Source organism: Gopherus evgoodei, chromosome 2 (genome assembly GCF_007399415.2).
Source record: "Gopherus evgoodei ecotype Sinaloan lineage chromosome 2, rGopEvg1_v1.p, whole genome shotgun sequence".
Taxonomy (NCBI): domain Eukaryota; kingdom Metazoa; phylum Chordata; order Testudines; family Testudinidae; genus Gopherus; species Gopherus evgoodei.
Genome location: NC_044323.1, coordinates 22888430 through 22905852, shown reverse-complemented (window position 1 = coordinate 22905852; position 17423 = coordinate 22888430). Strand labels below are relative to the sequence as shown.

At 40.6% G+C, this 17423-nt stretch overlaps 1 protein-coding gene across 1 annotated transcript in view; it reads left to right on the top strand.

Annotated features, from left to right (window-relative positions):
* The window catches only part of ADARB2 (adenosine deaminase RNA specific B2 (inactive)), a 475814-nt gene that overhangs the window by 378644 nt on the left and 79747 nt on the right, over positions 1–17423 (top strand). Inside the window, exon 4 of the mRNA XM_030550140.1 lies at positions 151–265. Within this exon, the coding sequence (XP_030406000.1) occupies positions 151–265 (115 nt within the window). The remainder of the gene's footprint in view (positions 1–150; positions 266–17423) is intronic.

The following is a 17423-nucleotide window of genomic DNA, read 5'->3' as shown; positions in this document are numbered from 1 at the left end:
GGATCATTCTTTTCACCTTTTCGCTGAGGTAGGTGGAGTTTAATTATAAAAGGGCAATCTCAAAGGCAGAAGGCTGGTTATTAATCTCCAGACACACTCAAGTGCTTCAATCAAAGAAAGTGAAAGATTCCTTCTGATTGTGTCTTTCAGGAGTTTGCTGATTCCATATATCAAATGGTTACACAGAAGTTTCAAGAGTTGACAGACAATTTCACCTCCATGCACGCACGCCACAAAACCCTTGCAGGAATTGTGATGACCAGAGGTAAGATGCCCTTTAATTTCATTATTTTATTTTATTTTATTTTTTTACTTTCCTGAAACATTCTTCATGAATAAAGAATGTATTATTTACCCAGTCCACAGTACTAAAGAATCCCTTTACTCCAACACAGAAAAATATACAGTAATGAGAGAAAACAAGCGTCAAATATTTAAACTTTGAGCAGATGCACAAAAAAATGTATTGACAGTAGAAATATAGATACATTTATAAATATATCATTTTCTCTTTATTCATGGAAGGAAATGCAGATCTGGCTAATTTGACTTCTTCTGACAGGGGTTCCTTTAATTATCAATAATAAAAATATTAGCTCTTTTATTTGTTTGTTTGTTTATTATTTTTAGAGCTGGAGCCGTTTAGTCGTAGATCTAATTTAAGATTGGCAGGTGAAAACAAATCTCAGCCCATTTCTCTTCCACTCTAAGTAAGCCCAGAAACCTAAGGCTTTCTATTCTGTTCACATCTAAACACAGGAAATATTCAGTGAAGAGACGCTTGGATGTTCAGTTCTGTTAGCCTCTAAACAGGGGATGTACTCAACCTGAGAGCATATACTACAAAGACTTCATCAGGTGGATAAAAGCATTGCATAAATAGCCTTACTTTGTTTGCATAGGAGTGATTACCTCGTTTCTGGGTACCTTATGATATTTATGAGAATGTCACCATCCCAGATAGTGCACTAAACATCATTCTCACTCAGAAGTGTGGAGCAGTAGATAGACTTTAGATATAAAAGGGAAAACTTGGAGGTGAGAGAAATGTATAATTAATCCAGGCTTTTCTGTTTTGTTCCTTTCAGCAATTACATTAGCTGCAGTCAACAGGGGCAATTGTGCATATTGCAGAACAGCAGGCTGGAGATAGGATTACCTACCAGGTCCTTTCAAACTACAAATTCTACATCCTATAGACTAACACATAATTCCATGTACTTGTTGCCTCCTATTGAAAGGGAAAGCATGAGAAATCAGCATTAGAATCATAGAAATTAGGGACAGAGTTGGCCTAATAGTCTTTTCTACCGTTTGTCAATGCAGTATTGCTCCCCACCTATATTTCCTACTACTTTGACCAACCTACTATGATTATTGTTGTTTATATTGTGATAGTGCCTAAGAGCTCCAGTCGTGGACCAGGACCTCCATGGTGCTAGGCGCTGTACAAACAGAGAACAAAAAGATGATCCCTTCCTTACAGTCGAAGTAAAAGAAATGAAGGGGGATACAACAGTCAGATGGAGGATCACTAGGAAACAATAAGATAATACTGGTTAGCCCGTTAGGCAATGGTCTTAGTCTACCAACTGTCTAACCAATATCAGGTTTTTTTGTAGGCATTATAGCATAGGAAAAAATTTAAGGGCCTTGAAGCAGGACAGTGAGGGAGCTTTGCATGTGTTTAGGGGAGCTCTTCCTGAGCATGCCGGGCCTCAAAGGAGAAAACATGAAGTTGGTTCTTTGAAAAAGTCTAGTTACTGGTGTCCTGAGTAATGTGGCTTCAATCACTTCAATCACTTCCACTTGCATCCAACAAAGTGGGTATTCACCCACAAAAGCTCATGCTCCAAAACTTCTGTTAGTCTATAAGGTGCCACAGGATTCTTTGCTGCTTTTACAGATCCAGACTAACATGGCTACCCCTCTGATACCTTCCTTTGGGAGACTGCTCCACAAGTGAATCAATCTCATCATCAAGAAGCTTTTCCTAATATTCAGCATACATTTTCCCATTTATAACTTCATCTCATTCATACCCATGGTGCCACCCTAAATAACCCTTCTGCTTCCTTGGGAACCAATCCTGGCTCCACTTAAACAGGCACAGTAGAGCCCAAAGTACCATAAACAAAGCCATTTGGTCCATGTATAACCAAAATAAACATAGGAGTAGGAGGGATGTAGTGGAACATGTCCACTGCCCACTCCAGCCCAACAGTTGCTGGACATGGTCAGTTTGTACTGGTGGCTTTGCTTCCTTGTGTGGGGAGGGTGGGGAGTTTGAAGAGTCTTTCCTCCAGCTCCTTTTGAATTTAATATGAGTAAAATCCTTTAACTGGGATTTTATTCTCTTGCACTTCACATTTTCTTCATAGTCAGCACAAATCCAAGAAACAAATATATTTGATTTATCCTCATCGGTCTATTCCTCCAGACTCCTCATTATTTTAATTGTTTTCCCTCTGAATTCTCCCAGTTTAAATTATCTCCAATTTGTCATTAGATTTTACTGGTCCTAAGGAGCCCCCCAGACTGAACTCACTGCTATAGGTGTGCTAAAGAGAAGATACCAAGCCAAAAGCAGCCTTATCTGGACACATTCCCCATGAAGATTTGAGTCCCTTCTTGCATGAGCATATCTGCAAACCCGTGGATATGGAGGATTATTTGCCATTTGTGAAACTACATTCTCTTCTGTACTTGCAAGGTTGTGCTCTTTTCCCAGCCATCATTCCCAGAGGTAGCAAGGATCATGAAGTTTAAGATTTCAAAGGTGGTAGGGGTAGATTTCACTCTATCAGCAGACCTATGAATAAGTGCAAATCTCTTGTGTTATTAACATGGAATCTGGCTGCTACCGTGGAGAACTGTAAAAGCTAAGCAAATAAATAATAACAGCAATAAAAATAACTCTAGTAATGTCTTATTGAATTTGATGAGATACATAGCTCCCTGCATCCAAAACTCATTCTGTTTTTCCCCTCATTTCAATTTAAAGTCATATGGCTTATAAATAGAATTTTCCGTGCTTGTGCTGTTTTCAGGCAAAACTTGTAAAAAAACACAATGTGATTGTGGGATAACTGCCGTTGAGATAATACAGCAGCTCTACAAACAAAACAAAAGTGCAGCAAATTGGTTCTCTTTTCCTGAACTCTGGCATTTTTTCGCTTTTTCAGATTACAGGGGAAACCAAAGAGAATTGCAGTTGAGTGCTCATGCTCCAAAACGTCTGTTAGTCTATAAGGTGCCACAGGACTGTTTGCTGCTTTTACAGATCCAGACTAACACGGCTACCCCTCTGATAGTTGAGTGCTGTGTCTGAGTTATGTTTTAGCACCAAGGGCAAATTCCTAGCTAGAAGGAAGAGGGGAAAAATGTAAAAAATGATGTTACTGAGTGGCTATGAGTTTTCAGTAGTGATAAATTGCTCGTAGGAAAACAGAATTTCCATCCCACAGGAAATTCTGACATTTCAAAATTTGTTTTCATCCCTAATGTTGATGAAATGTTGAAATCTTGAAATATTTAGCAAAACGGAAATTCCAAAATATTTTGATTCAAAAACATCAAAACGACCTTGTGAAAGATTTCATTTCCATAATGCTGAAATATTGTAATGTAATATACATGAAACAATAAACTCAAAGCAAAATGTTTCAGCACTATTAGAACAAAATGTTTTGACATTATCCGAGTGAAATATGACAACATTATTGGTATGAAACAAGAAAATTGAAAGAAATCATTTTGAAAGTGTCAGATTGGTTGAAATCAGCACATTCCCATGAAATACTTTGATTTTGACAAAATCACATTTTCCAATGGAAAACTGTTTTGTGAAAAAAAAAAATCAACCATCTCTAGTAATAATATAATCCATAGAGAATCACAGAAAATAAGATCGACCCCTTTTCCCTCCAGGATCTTCTGAAATAAATTGTTAGGTTTATTCATTAGTGTAGCACAATATTAATGTGAGGGCCTTATTCTCACCATTTATTTACACTGGTTTAACAAAATGGTTTGTCCAACTCACTTTTACTTCAACTCAGAAAACTAGAAAGACAACCAAGACAGAACTGTATCAAATACACACTGTCAACTCAGAATATACATGTTTAGTACTTGCTGAACAGTTTTTCAGAGGAGGTGGGTGGTATCAAATGCGTATTAAAGAAAGGATGGCTAAATTATCTGGAACAAATTCACATTATGCTGTAGAATAGCATTGTGCAAAACATTATCTAGAGATGGATATGAACTGGAACAGATCCCAAATCGCTCCACCTTTCAGGAGGTTCAGACTCTGATCCAAATGCAGCATGTCACAAGATGATGTGAATCATTTTGCACTTTGCGAATGTTGGGATCTGGATCTAGAGTGAGCTTTCCATCTCAGAAACATCCCTAATGTTGAGAACAAATTTGAAACTGAGCCTAAGTTCATTGAAAACTTGGGCCAGGTTCACTAATCTTTCTGTGACCCTGGGCTTCATCTTTCGACAAACCACATGCACATGCTATCCGGCCCAACATCCCCCAGTCTTGCTGAGTTCTTCTGGAGTGGGGATGGACTAATCACCTGGCACTTTAGCCCTTACTGTCCAACCCATACTACATATCTGGGCGGTATAAAAATTGCTGTGATGGCAATAAAATGTCATCCTTATCCCTTCAGTATTTTGACATTTGTTTTGGTCTTGTCCTATATCTATCTCTGTGCTAGAGCTGTGCAATCCACACCTGCACATTGCACTATGCTGAGAAGGAAGGGCAAAGGGGAATGTAGATGGCACCTTTGCCAAAGAGCAGGGCTTGTTCCTCTCCACCCTTCTCCCTGTACCTCCACATTTTCACTATTGTAGGCCACAGGAAGAATGAGACCACATTTTCAACACTAGTGTTAGTTTATTTGGAGTGTAAAGTGATATTTGTATTCTAGAGGCAAGTGTAAAACACAGCTAAATTGAATGTTTTGTTCAAGTGGAGAGTTAAAATGGGAGGATAATGCCAAACTGGACCAGTGGAGGAACTGTTCATTGCGTCTCTCCTCTGCCAAGCCAGCAGCACCACTCTGGGAAGTATGAGAGCAAGGGAGACAGGAAAGCAACCCAGGAAGAAGAAAAAAAGAGGAGACTCAAGACAATCTGCAGTCCTGAGCAACACTTCAGCATGCCACCGCCCCATAACAGGGGAACTCTCCCTCCGTGTGTGTCAGGCTTGGGGGAGGGAAAGGGAGTCTGTGAGCCTTCTTGATAGTTCAGTGCTTATGATAAAAGCAACCTGGTGCATGGGGCTGCAGCACCAATGAGGTTTGGCTCAGCACCCCCTGCTGCCCTAGGCAGAACCTATGCCACTGCCTAGTTTGTCTATAGATAGAGCATCCCCTGGAGGAGATGAATGAGCACTCCAACAGGAGGAACTTTTCCACTTTATTGGGCAAACTTCTCAACAGTCAGAAAACATCAGTCCAAAGGGGTTCATGGCTAATCAAGGTTTGGAGGAAAGAAGATCCATTTCTTTTGAGAATTTGATGGTTTAATTAAGGGGGAAAGGGAAGTTACTGTTAAGTGATGCTTTCTGGTTTACTGCAATCAAGTTTTGATTGGCTTCTCATGGGAGTGCTTCTGTGTATTTATATTCCTCCTTTCCATTTAGGGCATACCACAGGCAAAATGCCTCCTTGTGCACCATAAGGGTGGTGTGCCTCTTTCCCTGTGGTCTGTACAATTCTGTTTCTTAGGCATAATTTGCCAATTATGAAGACCAAACTATTGTTATATTTTTGTGTCCTGCAGAAGGGACAAGAGATTAGCCCTGTGGCTTTGTAACATTTGCTATGAGACACACACAACATCAGAGAACATCCGCACTGTTATTCAACCACTACTAGTTTTCTTTGTGGACATTAACAAATACACGTGCATTTGATGGCCACCCACTTGGCTTATACACCAGGGAGTGAACCAGGAATGTTCAGAGCTAAAAGCATAGGCTGCTACAGCTTGAGTTAAAGAGACAAGGCTTTATAGTTGTAAGCTGCTACAACTCGTATCCTCTGTGGATTAGCACAGAGCAGAACCTGAACCACACACTCTCCAGGGGGTTACACATACACTTGCTCAGTACCTAAAATTACTGGACAAGATAAAAAATATCTGTCACTTGCTCCATGGATGATCTGTTATTGCCAAAATCCCTCTTTCATGAAAAAAAAATCTTAGGCCTTGTCTACATTATAGGGAAAAGTCAATCTAATCTATGCAATTTGAGTTACATGAATAGTGTAACTCAAGTCGATGAGCTTAGATCTACTTACCGCCAGGAGAGCGATCTGCGGTCGATTTAATGGGTCTTCACTAGACCCACTAAATCAACTGCCGATGCATCGATTGCTGCATGTCAATCCTCCGGTAAGTGTAGACAAGCCCTCAGAATTGATACAAACAAGATGAAACTGATATTTAATACTATTTTCCCATTGTGTTTGATAAACCTTGACAGTTTAAATACATGTGGAAACTTTTTTGTCATCTTTCCTGCTAAAAATGAAGCATTAAGGAAGTTCAGTGCTCTTCACAATGGGGGACATTCATGGGAAAATGCTATAAGTTGATTTCTCAATTCAGTTTTGTGTGTGTGAGAGAGAGAGAGAGAGAGAGGCTGACACTCACTTTGATCTTAAAAGCAAATAGGGATGTCTTTTCAGTTATCTATATGAAATAAAGATGAACTGGACAAAAGAGCCCTAAACAGCAATTTCATGCTTCGATGAAAGATGGGACATTATCATCTGTTATCTCATGGAATTGATCTTAACAATTGCTAAGCAGAATAACAGAAAAAAAGGGAAAGTTTGCAATATGTCGCCATGGATCTTTCTAGTCATATTAAGATTAAAAAAACCTGCCCTCTAACTACAATCAAGAATATTGATGGGCAATTAATTTCTGATCCATACTTTAAACAGGGAAGACAGAAACTAGTAAAATACAGCAGCAGATTTGTAACATTTTCATTATAAATATGCAGGATCCCAAAGCTGATTCATGTCAAAAACTGGCATCATCGAAACTGGGTAGGCCATCTGCACACATTTTACAAACCTATCCCACGAACAATATCCCAGAAGAGTATTAGAGTCTGGGTAAATTTTTCAAAAGCCCCAAGTTATTTAGGCTTCTCCATCCCATTTTCAAGAACCGACTTAGGCACTTAAGAACCTGCATACCATTGACTTTCAATGAGAATGGGGAATTAGGCATCAAACCTGTTTAGGTTCTTTGAAAATCCCACTAGGCGCCTATCTACATCTTTGGATGCCTAAATATCTTTTAAAAAATCTGGTCCCATGTCAGTTAGGTGCTTTTGAAAATTTCACCAACTCTTTAGAAGTGCTTAAACTCTATGGTGATGGGGCTCTACTTAGAGATAGACAGCTAGGAATAGATTAGATTAGAAACCATGTACCCAGCTTTGTTTTTTAAAAATCTATTTTTCTTTGGATATGAGCCTTATCCTATTCATCTGCAGCTTAGTGATAAGTACTCCAAACTCTGTAACTGAATGGCTGAATCCCGCAGATCTGAATTTCACAATTCCCTTATATAGTAGGCTGAACAGGAACCCCAGACCCAAACACTAGATTGAGTTTTTAAATCTGGGCTCAAATTAAGATCAGAATTTGACGGTTGATACAGTGTGAAAGAGAAGATGTACATCAAGTAACATTTTAGCTTTACAATCTTACTTAGGAAATGTAAAACATAGCATATCCCAGAGCTTTATTTTCAGAAGTATAAGAAAAGGCTCCAACTAGGCAGAAGGATCAGCACCTAAGTGGAAGGAAACCCTTGTGATGAAACTCCAGCCTATCCAAAACTTACTTGAATTCAGATTTTCTTAACTACAAAACTCATTGAAAAATTCATTTAGGTTAGTTAACCTGGGCCATATTTTCAGCAACCAGGGCCCAGGGTTTCAGTGTGGAAGAAGGGGAAGCGTGGCAGTCTTGACCAAGTTTCATTTTGAGTTTATTTGAACCTGAAGCCACACAAACTCAAAATTTAAAAAGCTAGGGGAAAAAAAGACCTTGTCTACATACAAAAGTCCCCAGTGCATATGCAGTTATAGCAGTATAATGGTGCTAATGGCAGTACAGTTTATTCTTATGGATAAAGAGAAATAAACTATACTGGTTAAAGGCACCTTTACTTCAGTAAACTGGTGTCCATACTAGGGGGTGTACTGGTATAACTGTATAATTAAAAAAATCATGCCCCTTTCCAAAATAATTATATCACTGCAAAAACTGTGTGTGGATCCGGCCACAGTTTTGACCCACTCTATTTAGCTAATATTGTTGATCATTTGTTGGAACAGGCATAGTAAAAGAAATGTATAAATAAAGTCTCTGGTGCTGTGCCTAAATATGTAAGCTAATGGCCAGATCTAAACTTCAAACTGTAATCAAACTGGTCACACTTGGGAAAGTTTAGGTCCCCATCCAAACACTGCAACTCAGGCCCATCTCTGAAAACAGTGATGTTCAGGGGCAAATAGAAACAAATAAAGGACAAAGGTTGCTTTTAATATTCAAAAGCTTAAGAAAATGATAAATACATTTGAAAAAAAAAGTTTGAAAATCGTTCCACCTGTGCTCAACAGCGAGCTTGAGTTAAGGGTTCTGTTTTCCCTACTGCAGGTAAGGATGATGATCTTACCACCACATAAAGAAGTGTAAGAATGTAGCTTTGTTTACTTCGTTTCTGTAGGAGAAACACAAATTTCTGAACTCAGGTATCGGCAGGAAAAAATGTTTCAGTTCACCTTTAAAGTAAAATGGGGGTGTCATGGTATAATCCCCACTCTGAACCTTAGCATCCAAAAGATGGGGTACCAGCATGAATTCCTCTAAGCTCAGTTACCGGCTTAGTACTTGTAGAGCTGCCACCAATCAGGAATTCTCAGTGCCTGGTACACTCTGGTCCCCCCAAAACCTTACCCGGGGCCCCCCAGGACCCAGTCCCTCTGGATCTTAACACAAGGAAAGTAAACCCTTTCCCTCACTGTTGCCTCTCCCAGGCTTCCCCTCCCTGGGTTACCCTGGAAGATCACTGTGATTCAAACTCCTTGAATCTTAAAACAGAGAGGAAAATTCACCTTCCCCCCTCCTTCTCTCTCCCCCTCCCAGACTCTCCCTGAGAGAGAAAGTAATCCTGACACAGAGAGAAAATTAACCTCTCTCTCCCCCTTCCCTCCTTTCTCCCCACCAATTCCCTGGTGGATCCAGATCCCATCCCCTGGGGTTTCACCAGAATAAAAAAACAATCAGGTTCTTAAACAAGAAAAGTTTTTAATTAAAGAAAGAAAAACAGTAAAAATTCTCTTTGTAAATTTAAGATGGAATATGTTACAGGGTCTTTCAGCTACAGATACTGGGAATACCCTCCCAGCCTAAGTATACAAGTACAAATTAAAATCCTTTCAGCAAAATACAAATTTGAACTCCTTCCAGCCAAATACACATTAGAACTCCTCCCAGCCAAATACACATTTGCAAATAAATAAAACAACCATAAGCCTAACTCGCTTTATCTATCTAGTACTCACTGTTCTAAACTTATAAGAGCCTATATCGGAGAGATTGGAGAGAAACCTGGTTGCACGTCTGGTCCCTCTGAGCCCACAGAGTGAACAACAACCAAAATCTAACAGCATACTTAAAAACGTCCCTCCCTCAAGATTTGAAAGTATCCTGTCCCCTGATTGGTCCTCTGGTCAGGTTACAGCCAGGCTCACTGCACTTAACCCTTTACAGGCAAAAGAGACATGAAGTACTTCTGTTCTATTAACCCTTGACTATCTGTTTATGACATGGGGCTTGGCTGTAAGTCTCTACATGGTTTTATCCCTGAGGAGGAAAATTGTGTTCAGAGTCTCAAAAGGTTGGGAGACGGGGATGGGGAAGAGATCCCTATGTTAATGTTGACTCTGTCAGTATTAACTTAGGCAAAGAATCCTGTGAATTTGGTGAGGGGACCAAGTGTGCAGACCACCTATTCCTGGTCTGGTCTGCCTGACCCCCTGTAGATTTTCAACACCATAGAGGGGCAGGAAAAGGGAGAATGGTGCTACGCCTACAGAGGTAGTATTGTCCCTTTCCACGCTCCCTAGGGGCACATCCACTAGGATTTCATCCTTTCCATCCACAGAAGGAAGTAATGAAATGGACCATAGAAATTAGAACTGGAAAAGACTGCTAAGTCATCCAGTCTATTCCCCTGCAAGTACAAGATTGTTTCCTGTAGTACATTCCTGAATGTTTTTTCCAGTCTAGATTGAAATGACTCAATTAGCAGTGAGGCTTTCAATACTATCCCTGGGAGACCATTCCCATGTAATAGAGCTCATTGTTAATAATTCTCTCCCATTATTCAGCCTGCCATTTACTTGCCATGATTTGATCCCATTGCTCTTAGTTATGACTCCTTGTACCACCCTAATAATACTCCCCATTCAGTTTGCATCCTTCAAATACATGCAGACATTTATCCTATTCCCTTAGTTGTCAATTAGCAGTGCTATACATATTTAATTATTTTAACCTGTTCTGAGTTAGTCTCCTCCACAGCCTCTTAATCAGTTTTGTTACTGTTTTCTGATCTACCTCAAGTTTGTCAACATCCTCATCTGGCCAATTCTCTGTCTTATAGTGCTCTGTGACCCAGACCTAGCTGCTTCCTCAATAAGAATGACACTTGCTGAAATGAAATGCATAGAGTGAGGTAGAAAATGTACCTTAGGTCTGTTCTTTTTCAGACAGCCACAGATCTGAGCCAGCAGGTCAGAATGGGCTTAGTTCATAAAAGGATTTTGCTTTAAAATGAATTGGATTTGAAGAGCTCATTTCACAAAGAAATGTCTTGGTAGCAAGGGCTGTTTAACATGTCTTAGCAATATCAGTTCTCATACACCGACAAGTCGGCTCTTGTTACGTCATGCTGCGATCTGAGTTCAGGACAGAGAGGAGTCTATAGGCAGCATAGTTTATGAGTTATGCGTTAAAAAAATTACTATAATAAATGTAAGGTATGTCTATATACAGCTGCTAGGGACAACTCCACCAGTAAAAGCAATGAGCCGGGTCCTCGGCTAGTCTAAATCAGCATAGCTCGAATGACTTCAGTAGTGCTACACTGATTTACGCCTGCTGAAGGTCTGGTGCACTGTTTTCACATATGGGATAGCTACCTTCCATAATGAAGAATTTGGGACCCAGAAAACAACACCTAAAAAGAAAACTCAAAGTCACAAGGTGTAATTGGGTGCAACAGTCAACAGATCTTGCAATCAATGTAGTTGCAGCCTACCAAATCTACACTATTCCAAATCTGAGTTAGATCCACTGTGTGTATTAGAGAAAGGCAGTGCCTGCTTGTCAATGATTTGTGTAATAGTCAATTGATTAATTCAGACTGAGGTCAACCGAGTTGCATCTACTAACACCAATTCTGAACTGAGCTCTCTATCTGGATGACTAATATTTTGCACCCAAAATGAAGAAAAGTTACTGTGTAAGCATGCACTTCACTGCACATTTTAGGACCTACTAGCAAGAAAGAAATCTATCTTCCTTTTCAACATGATACTGTAAAGACTTTTAGAAACTTGTTCGTCTTGAATTAGAAAAAAAAACCAGATAAATCAGGCTTGATTAATTAAGAAAAAAATCCACCTCTTTTATTAGGTAGGAGACAACTGACACAAACTACTATTCACTAAAACGCAAAGCCAGGAATAATGATAGTGTAAAGTCAGCCCTCGTGAATAATTCATAGGGTACAATTTCATGTTATTTTAAATGGTGCTGCTTCTCTTGCTGATAAGCAATAATTTTGTGTTCTTTCTTTGCTTTTTTTAACAAATCAATCAAAAGGATTCTCTATTGTTAAATGTATTTGGAATCATTTCTGAAACAGCTTAATAGAGCTGTGATCACACACTGATTTATTTTTCATTCTCTATCCACTGTGGAAGAGGATGACAGTTCCATTTCTGGCTTGTTTTTAGGAAATGAATTTTTTTTGAAGCTACTGACGTAGCATTCGACAAATCCTGCATTCCTTTGCGTTATGTTGTTCCATAGCAACCATATATTATCAGTCAGAATGACCTTAAGTTTATTATAAGAGAACATCTAGACAACAAAGGACAAAATGCTGTATGTCCTCCACGGGACAGCACACCAGGGCTCTAATCCTGCAATTTGAACTGCACCAGCAAGCCGTGTGCCAATTCAAAGTTTCACTGAAGTCATGGAGGCTTTGCACAGACAGAGGGATCTACCCACACAGAGCAGATTAAAAGACTGGGGTCTGTCCGTGTATCTCCTGTGTAACAGGTGACATCTGAACACAAAATGGCAGCTGCTTCTGCAGCAGAGAAGGGGAACTTTTCTCTGGGTATGGCTACACTTGCAGCTGTACAGCGCTGGGAGTTAAAGCTGTCTTCGTACAGGTGAGTAGGAAAAGCGCTGCAGTCTGTCCACACTGACAGCTACCAGTGCACTGCTGTGGCCACATTTGCAGCATCTGCAGCGGCATAGGGAGCGGTGCATTATGGGCAGCTATCCCAGCGTTCAAGTGGCTGCAAAGTGCTTTTCAAAAAGGCGGGGTGGGGTGGAGTGTGACAGGGAGCGTAGGGGAGAGAGAGAGTGGATTTTTGGAGCCGACACTGTGTCAGCAGGCTGCCTTGCAAGTTCCGACCCCCTCCCCAACCCCTCTCTCACTCACTGAAAGCAAACAGACAAGATAAGCAGCTGCTCCCCAAAACAGACCCCCCCTCCCGCCCGCCGTGCTGCTTCTCTCTTCAAGCCGCCTCCCTCCCCCTCTCTTCAAGCAAACACTAGCTGTGGGCGTTCCAAAGGGAGCCCCCCTGCCTCTGCTCATTCACAGCAACCAGTAGCTGTGTTTGTTTTTTTGATAAGCAGCTCAGAGAGCCCAGAGTTCACAACAAAACGAAGAGTGGGACCTTCACTTAAAAGGAATATGGGAAGCTTCCAGAGGTCAGCCACAGTGTACGCAGCGTATGGCTACACTTGAAACTTCAAAGCGCTGCTGCGGGAGCGCTATCGGGAGACCGGCAGAGCACCCCCCGCGGCATGCCGCCCCAAGCACGCACTTGGCATGCTGGGGCCTGGAGCCGCGTCTGACCTCAACACTGCCAAGTAGAGTGGGACAATTACCTCCTGTGTCTGACATCCAACACTACTGTTAATATTCCCCAGAATCATATTAGCCTTTATTGAAGCTGCATCACACTATTGACTCATGTTCAGTTTGTGGTCAACTATAACTAGGACGCTACCAAATTTGCAGCCATGAAAAACATGTCACAGACTATAAAATCTGATCTCGCCTGTGAAGTAACATAAGAACGACCAGACGGGGTCAGACCAAAGGTCCATCTAGCCCAGTATCCTGTCTTCCAACCGTGGCCAATGCCAGGTGCCCCAGAGGGAATGAACAGAACAGGTAATCATCAAGTGATCCATCCCCTATTGCTCATTCCCAGCTTCTAGCAAACACAGGCTAGGGACACCATCCCTGTCCATCCTGGCTAATAGCCATTGATGGATCTATCCTCCATGAATTCATCTAGTTCTTTTTTAAACCCTGTTATAGTCTTGGCCTTCACAACATCCTCTGGCAATGAGTTCCACAGGTTGACTGTGCATTGTGTGAAAAAATACTTCCTTTTGTTTGTTTTAAACATGATGCCTATTAATTTCATTTGGTGACCCCTAGTTCTTGTGTTATGAGGAGTAAATAACACTTCCTTATTTACTTTCTCCATAGCAGTCATGATTTTATAGACCTCTCTCATATTCCCCCTTATCCTCTCTTTTCCAAGCTGAAAAGTCCCAGTTTTATTAATCTCGACTCATATGAGAGCCGTTCTGTACCCGTAATCATTTTTGTTTCTCTTTTCTGAACCTTTTCCAAGTCCAATATATTTTTTTATTTTTTTAGATTAGGTGACCACATCTGCACACAGTATTCAAGATGTGGGTGTACCATGGATGTATATAGAGGCAACATGATATTTTCTGTCTTATTATCTATCCCTTTCTTAATGATTCCCAACATTCTGTTTGCTTTTTTGACTGCCGCTGCACATTGAGTGGATGTTTTCAGAGAACTATCCACAGTGACTCCAAGATCTCTTTCTTGAGTGATAACAGCTAAATTAGACCCATCATTTTATATGTATAGTTGGGATTATTCACTATGATCTGGTCTTTTGTGTACTTTTACATTACAGTACACCAGGGGTCGGCAACCTTTCAGAAGTGGTGTGCTGAGTCTTCATTTATTCACTCTAATTTAAGGTTTCGCGTGCCGGTAATACATTTTAACATTTTTAGAAGGTCTCTTTCTATAAGTCTATAATATATAACTAAACTATTATTGTATGTAAAGTAAATAAGGCTTTTAAAATGTTTAAGAAGCTTCATTTAAAATTAAATTAAAATGCAGAGCCCTCCGGACTGGTGGCCAGAACCTGGGCAGTGTGAGTGCCACTGAAAATCAGCTCATTTGCCGCCTTTGGCACCCATGTCATAGGTTGCCTACCCCTGCACTACACAGTGTTTCTCAGACTCAGGCTCCTGCCCCAAAAAGGCACGGTAAGCCTATTGTAGGGGAGTCATGGTATTGCCACCCTTATTTATGCTCTGCCTTCAGCGCTGGGTGGCCAGACAGCAGTGGCTACTGACCAGGCACCCAGTGCTGAAGCCAGCCCCACTGCCAACAGCAGCGCAGAAGTAAGCATGGCAATCCCATATCATGTCACCTTTACTTTTCTGCTGCTGCTGGCAGTGGCGCTGCCCTCATATCTGGGTGCCTGACCAGCAGCTGCCACTCTCCATTCTGCATTCAGAGTTAAGTGGCTGGAGAGTGGTGGCTGCTGGCCGGGCAGCACCACCACCAGCAGCAGCAGTGCAGAAGTAAGGGTGGCATGGTATGAACACATCCATTAAATTTTCTATTTACACTGTGACCAACCCATGGAAAATGTGTGATTTCTCTGTGGTTTAAGTAGACCCCTAACTATAACCTCCAGATCCTTTTCAGCAGTACTACCACCTAGACAAGTATTGCCCATTTTATAGTTATACATTTGATTTTTCTTTCCTAAGTGAAGTACTTTGAACTTGACTTTATTTAATTTTATCTTGTTGAATTCAGACCAACTATCCAATTTGTCAAGGTCCTTTTGAATTTTAAACCTGTCTTCCAAAGTGCTTGTAACCCCTCCCAGCTTGATGTCATCTGCAGATTTTATGGGCATACTTTCTATTCCATTGTCCAAGTCTTTAATTAAAATATTGAATAATACTGGCCTCTGCGGGACCTCACGAGATATGTCCTTCCAATTTGACAGCAAACCATTGATGACTACTCTTTGAGTATGGTCTTTAAATCTGTTGTGCACCCACCTTATCATGATTTAATCTAGACCATATTTTCCTAGTTTGCTTAAGAGAATGTCATGTGGAACTGTGTCAAAAACCTTACTAAAATTAAGGTATGTCATATTTACTGCTTCCCTCATCCACTGAGTCAATAACCCTATCAAATAAGGAAAAGAAGTTGGTTTGGCATGATTTCTTCTTGACAAATCCATGCCAACTATTCCTTATAACCCTATTATCCTCCAGGTGCTTACAAACTGATTGTTTAATAATTTGTTTCGGTATCTTTCCAAGTATTGAAGTTAGGCTGAATGGTCTATAATTCCTTGGGTCCCTCTTGTTCCTCTTTTCAAAAATAGGTAGTATGTTTGCTCTTCTCCAGTCTTCTGGGACCTCTCCTGTCCTCCAAGGGTTCTCAAAGATAATTGCTAATGGCTCTGAGATTACATCAGCTAGTTTCTTAAGTGCTCTATGATGAATTTCATCAGACCCTGCCAACTTCAATACATCTAACTTATCTAAATATTCTTTAACTTGTTCTTTCCCTCTTTTGGCTTGCATTCCTTCCCTCTGGTTGTTAATACTAATTGTGTCAAGTATCTGGTTATCATTAACCTTTTTAGTGAAGACTGAAGCAAAACAGGCATTAAGCACCTCAGCTTTTTTGATGTTATCAATTATTAGCGCTCCTTCCCCGCTAAGTAGAGGATCCATACTTTCCTTTGGCTTTCTCTTGCTCCTAATGTATGTAAAGAATCTCTTCTTACTTCCTTTTTTGTCCCTTACCAGGTGTAACTCATTTTGTGCCTTAGCCTTTCTGATTTGGTTCCTACATACTTGTGCTGTTCTTTTGTACTTCACCTTATCAATTTGACCACGTTTCCTTTTTCTTGTAGGATTCCTTTTTGATTTTCAGATCATTAAGGAGCTTCTTAATAGTTTGCAGTTGTGCCTTTAATATTGTCTCCTTGAGGAACTGCCAGCTCTCCTGAACTCCTTTTTCCCTTAGATTTTTCTTACCATGGAACTTTACCTGCCAGTTCTCTGAGTTTGTTAAAGTGTACTTGTTTGAAATCCATTATTATTATTCTGCTGCTCTCATTCCTTCCTTTCCTTAGAGTCATGAAATCTCTCATTTCATGATCATTGTCACCCAGATTGCCTTTTACCTTCAGTTTCGCATCAATTCCTCCCTGTTGATCAGAATGAAGTGTAAAATGGCTGTCCCCCTGGTTACTTCCTCCACTTTCTGGAACAAAAAGTTGTCACCAAAACATTCCAAGAACTTACTGGAAAATTTGTGTTTTGGCATGTTACTTTCCCAGCCGATGCCTGGGTCTTGAAAGTCCCCCATTACTCCCAGGTCCTGTGTTTTGGATATTTCTGTTGTTTGTTTTAGAAATGCCTCGTCCACCTTTCTTCCTGATTTGGTGGTCTATAGTAGACCTCCCACTATGACATAACACAGAGACTTTACACATAGACTCTCAACGGGTCTACCTCCCACCTCCTTCTGGACCTCATGTATAATGCAACCCCTCTTCCCTTTTTCCCTGCCTGTCCTTTCTGAACAAGCTATATACACCTCTATACCATTATTCCAGTCATGAGACTTATCCTATCAAGTCTCTGTGATGCCAATTAAATCACAATTTAGCTTATGTACTAATACTTCCAGTTCTCCTTGCATTTGTGTATAGACATTTAAAATGTTAATCAGATTCCCACCCCCCACTGATTACCTTCTTGTTGCTCCTTTGACCCTATTGTCATTTTCCACATCTCTCCTCCCATCCTAAACATCTAGCCCAATGTTAAAGTCACTATTTTTATACTTACCTGTGGGTTTTTATCATCTGCCCCCAGGGAACCTAGTTTAAAGCCCTCCTCACTAGGTTGGCAAGTTGGTGAATGAAGATGCTTTCCCCCTTCTTGG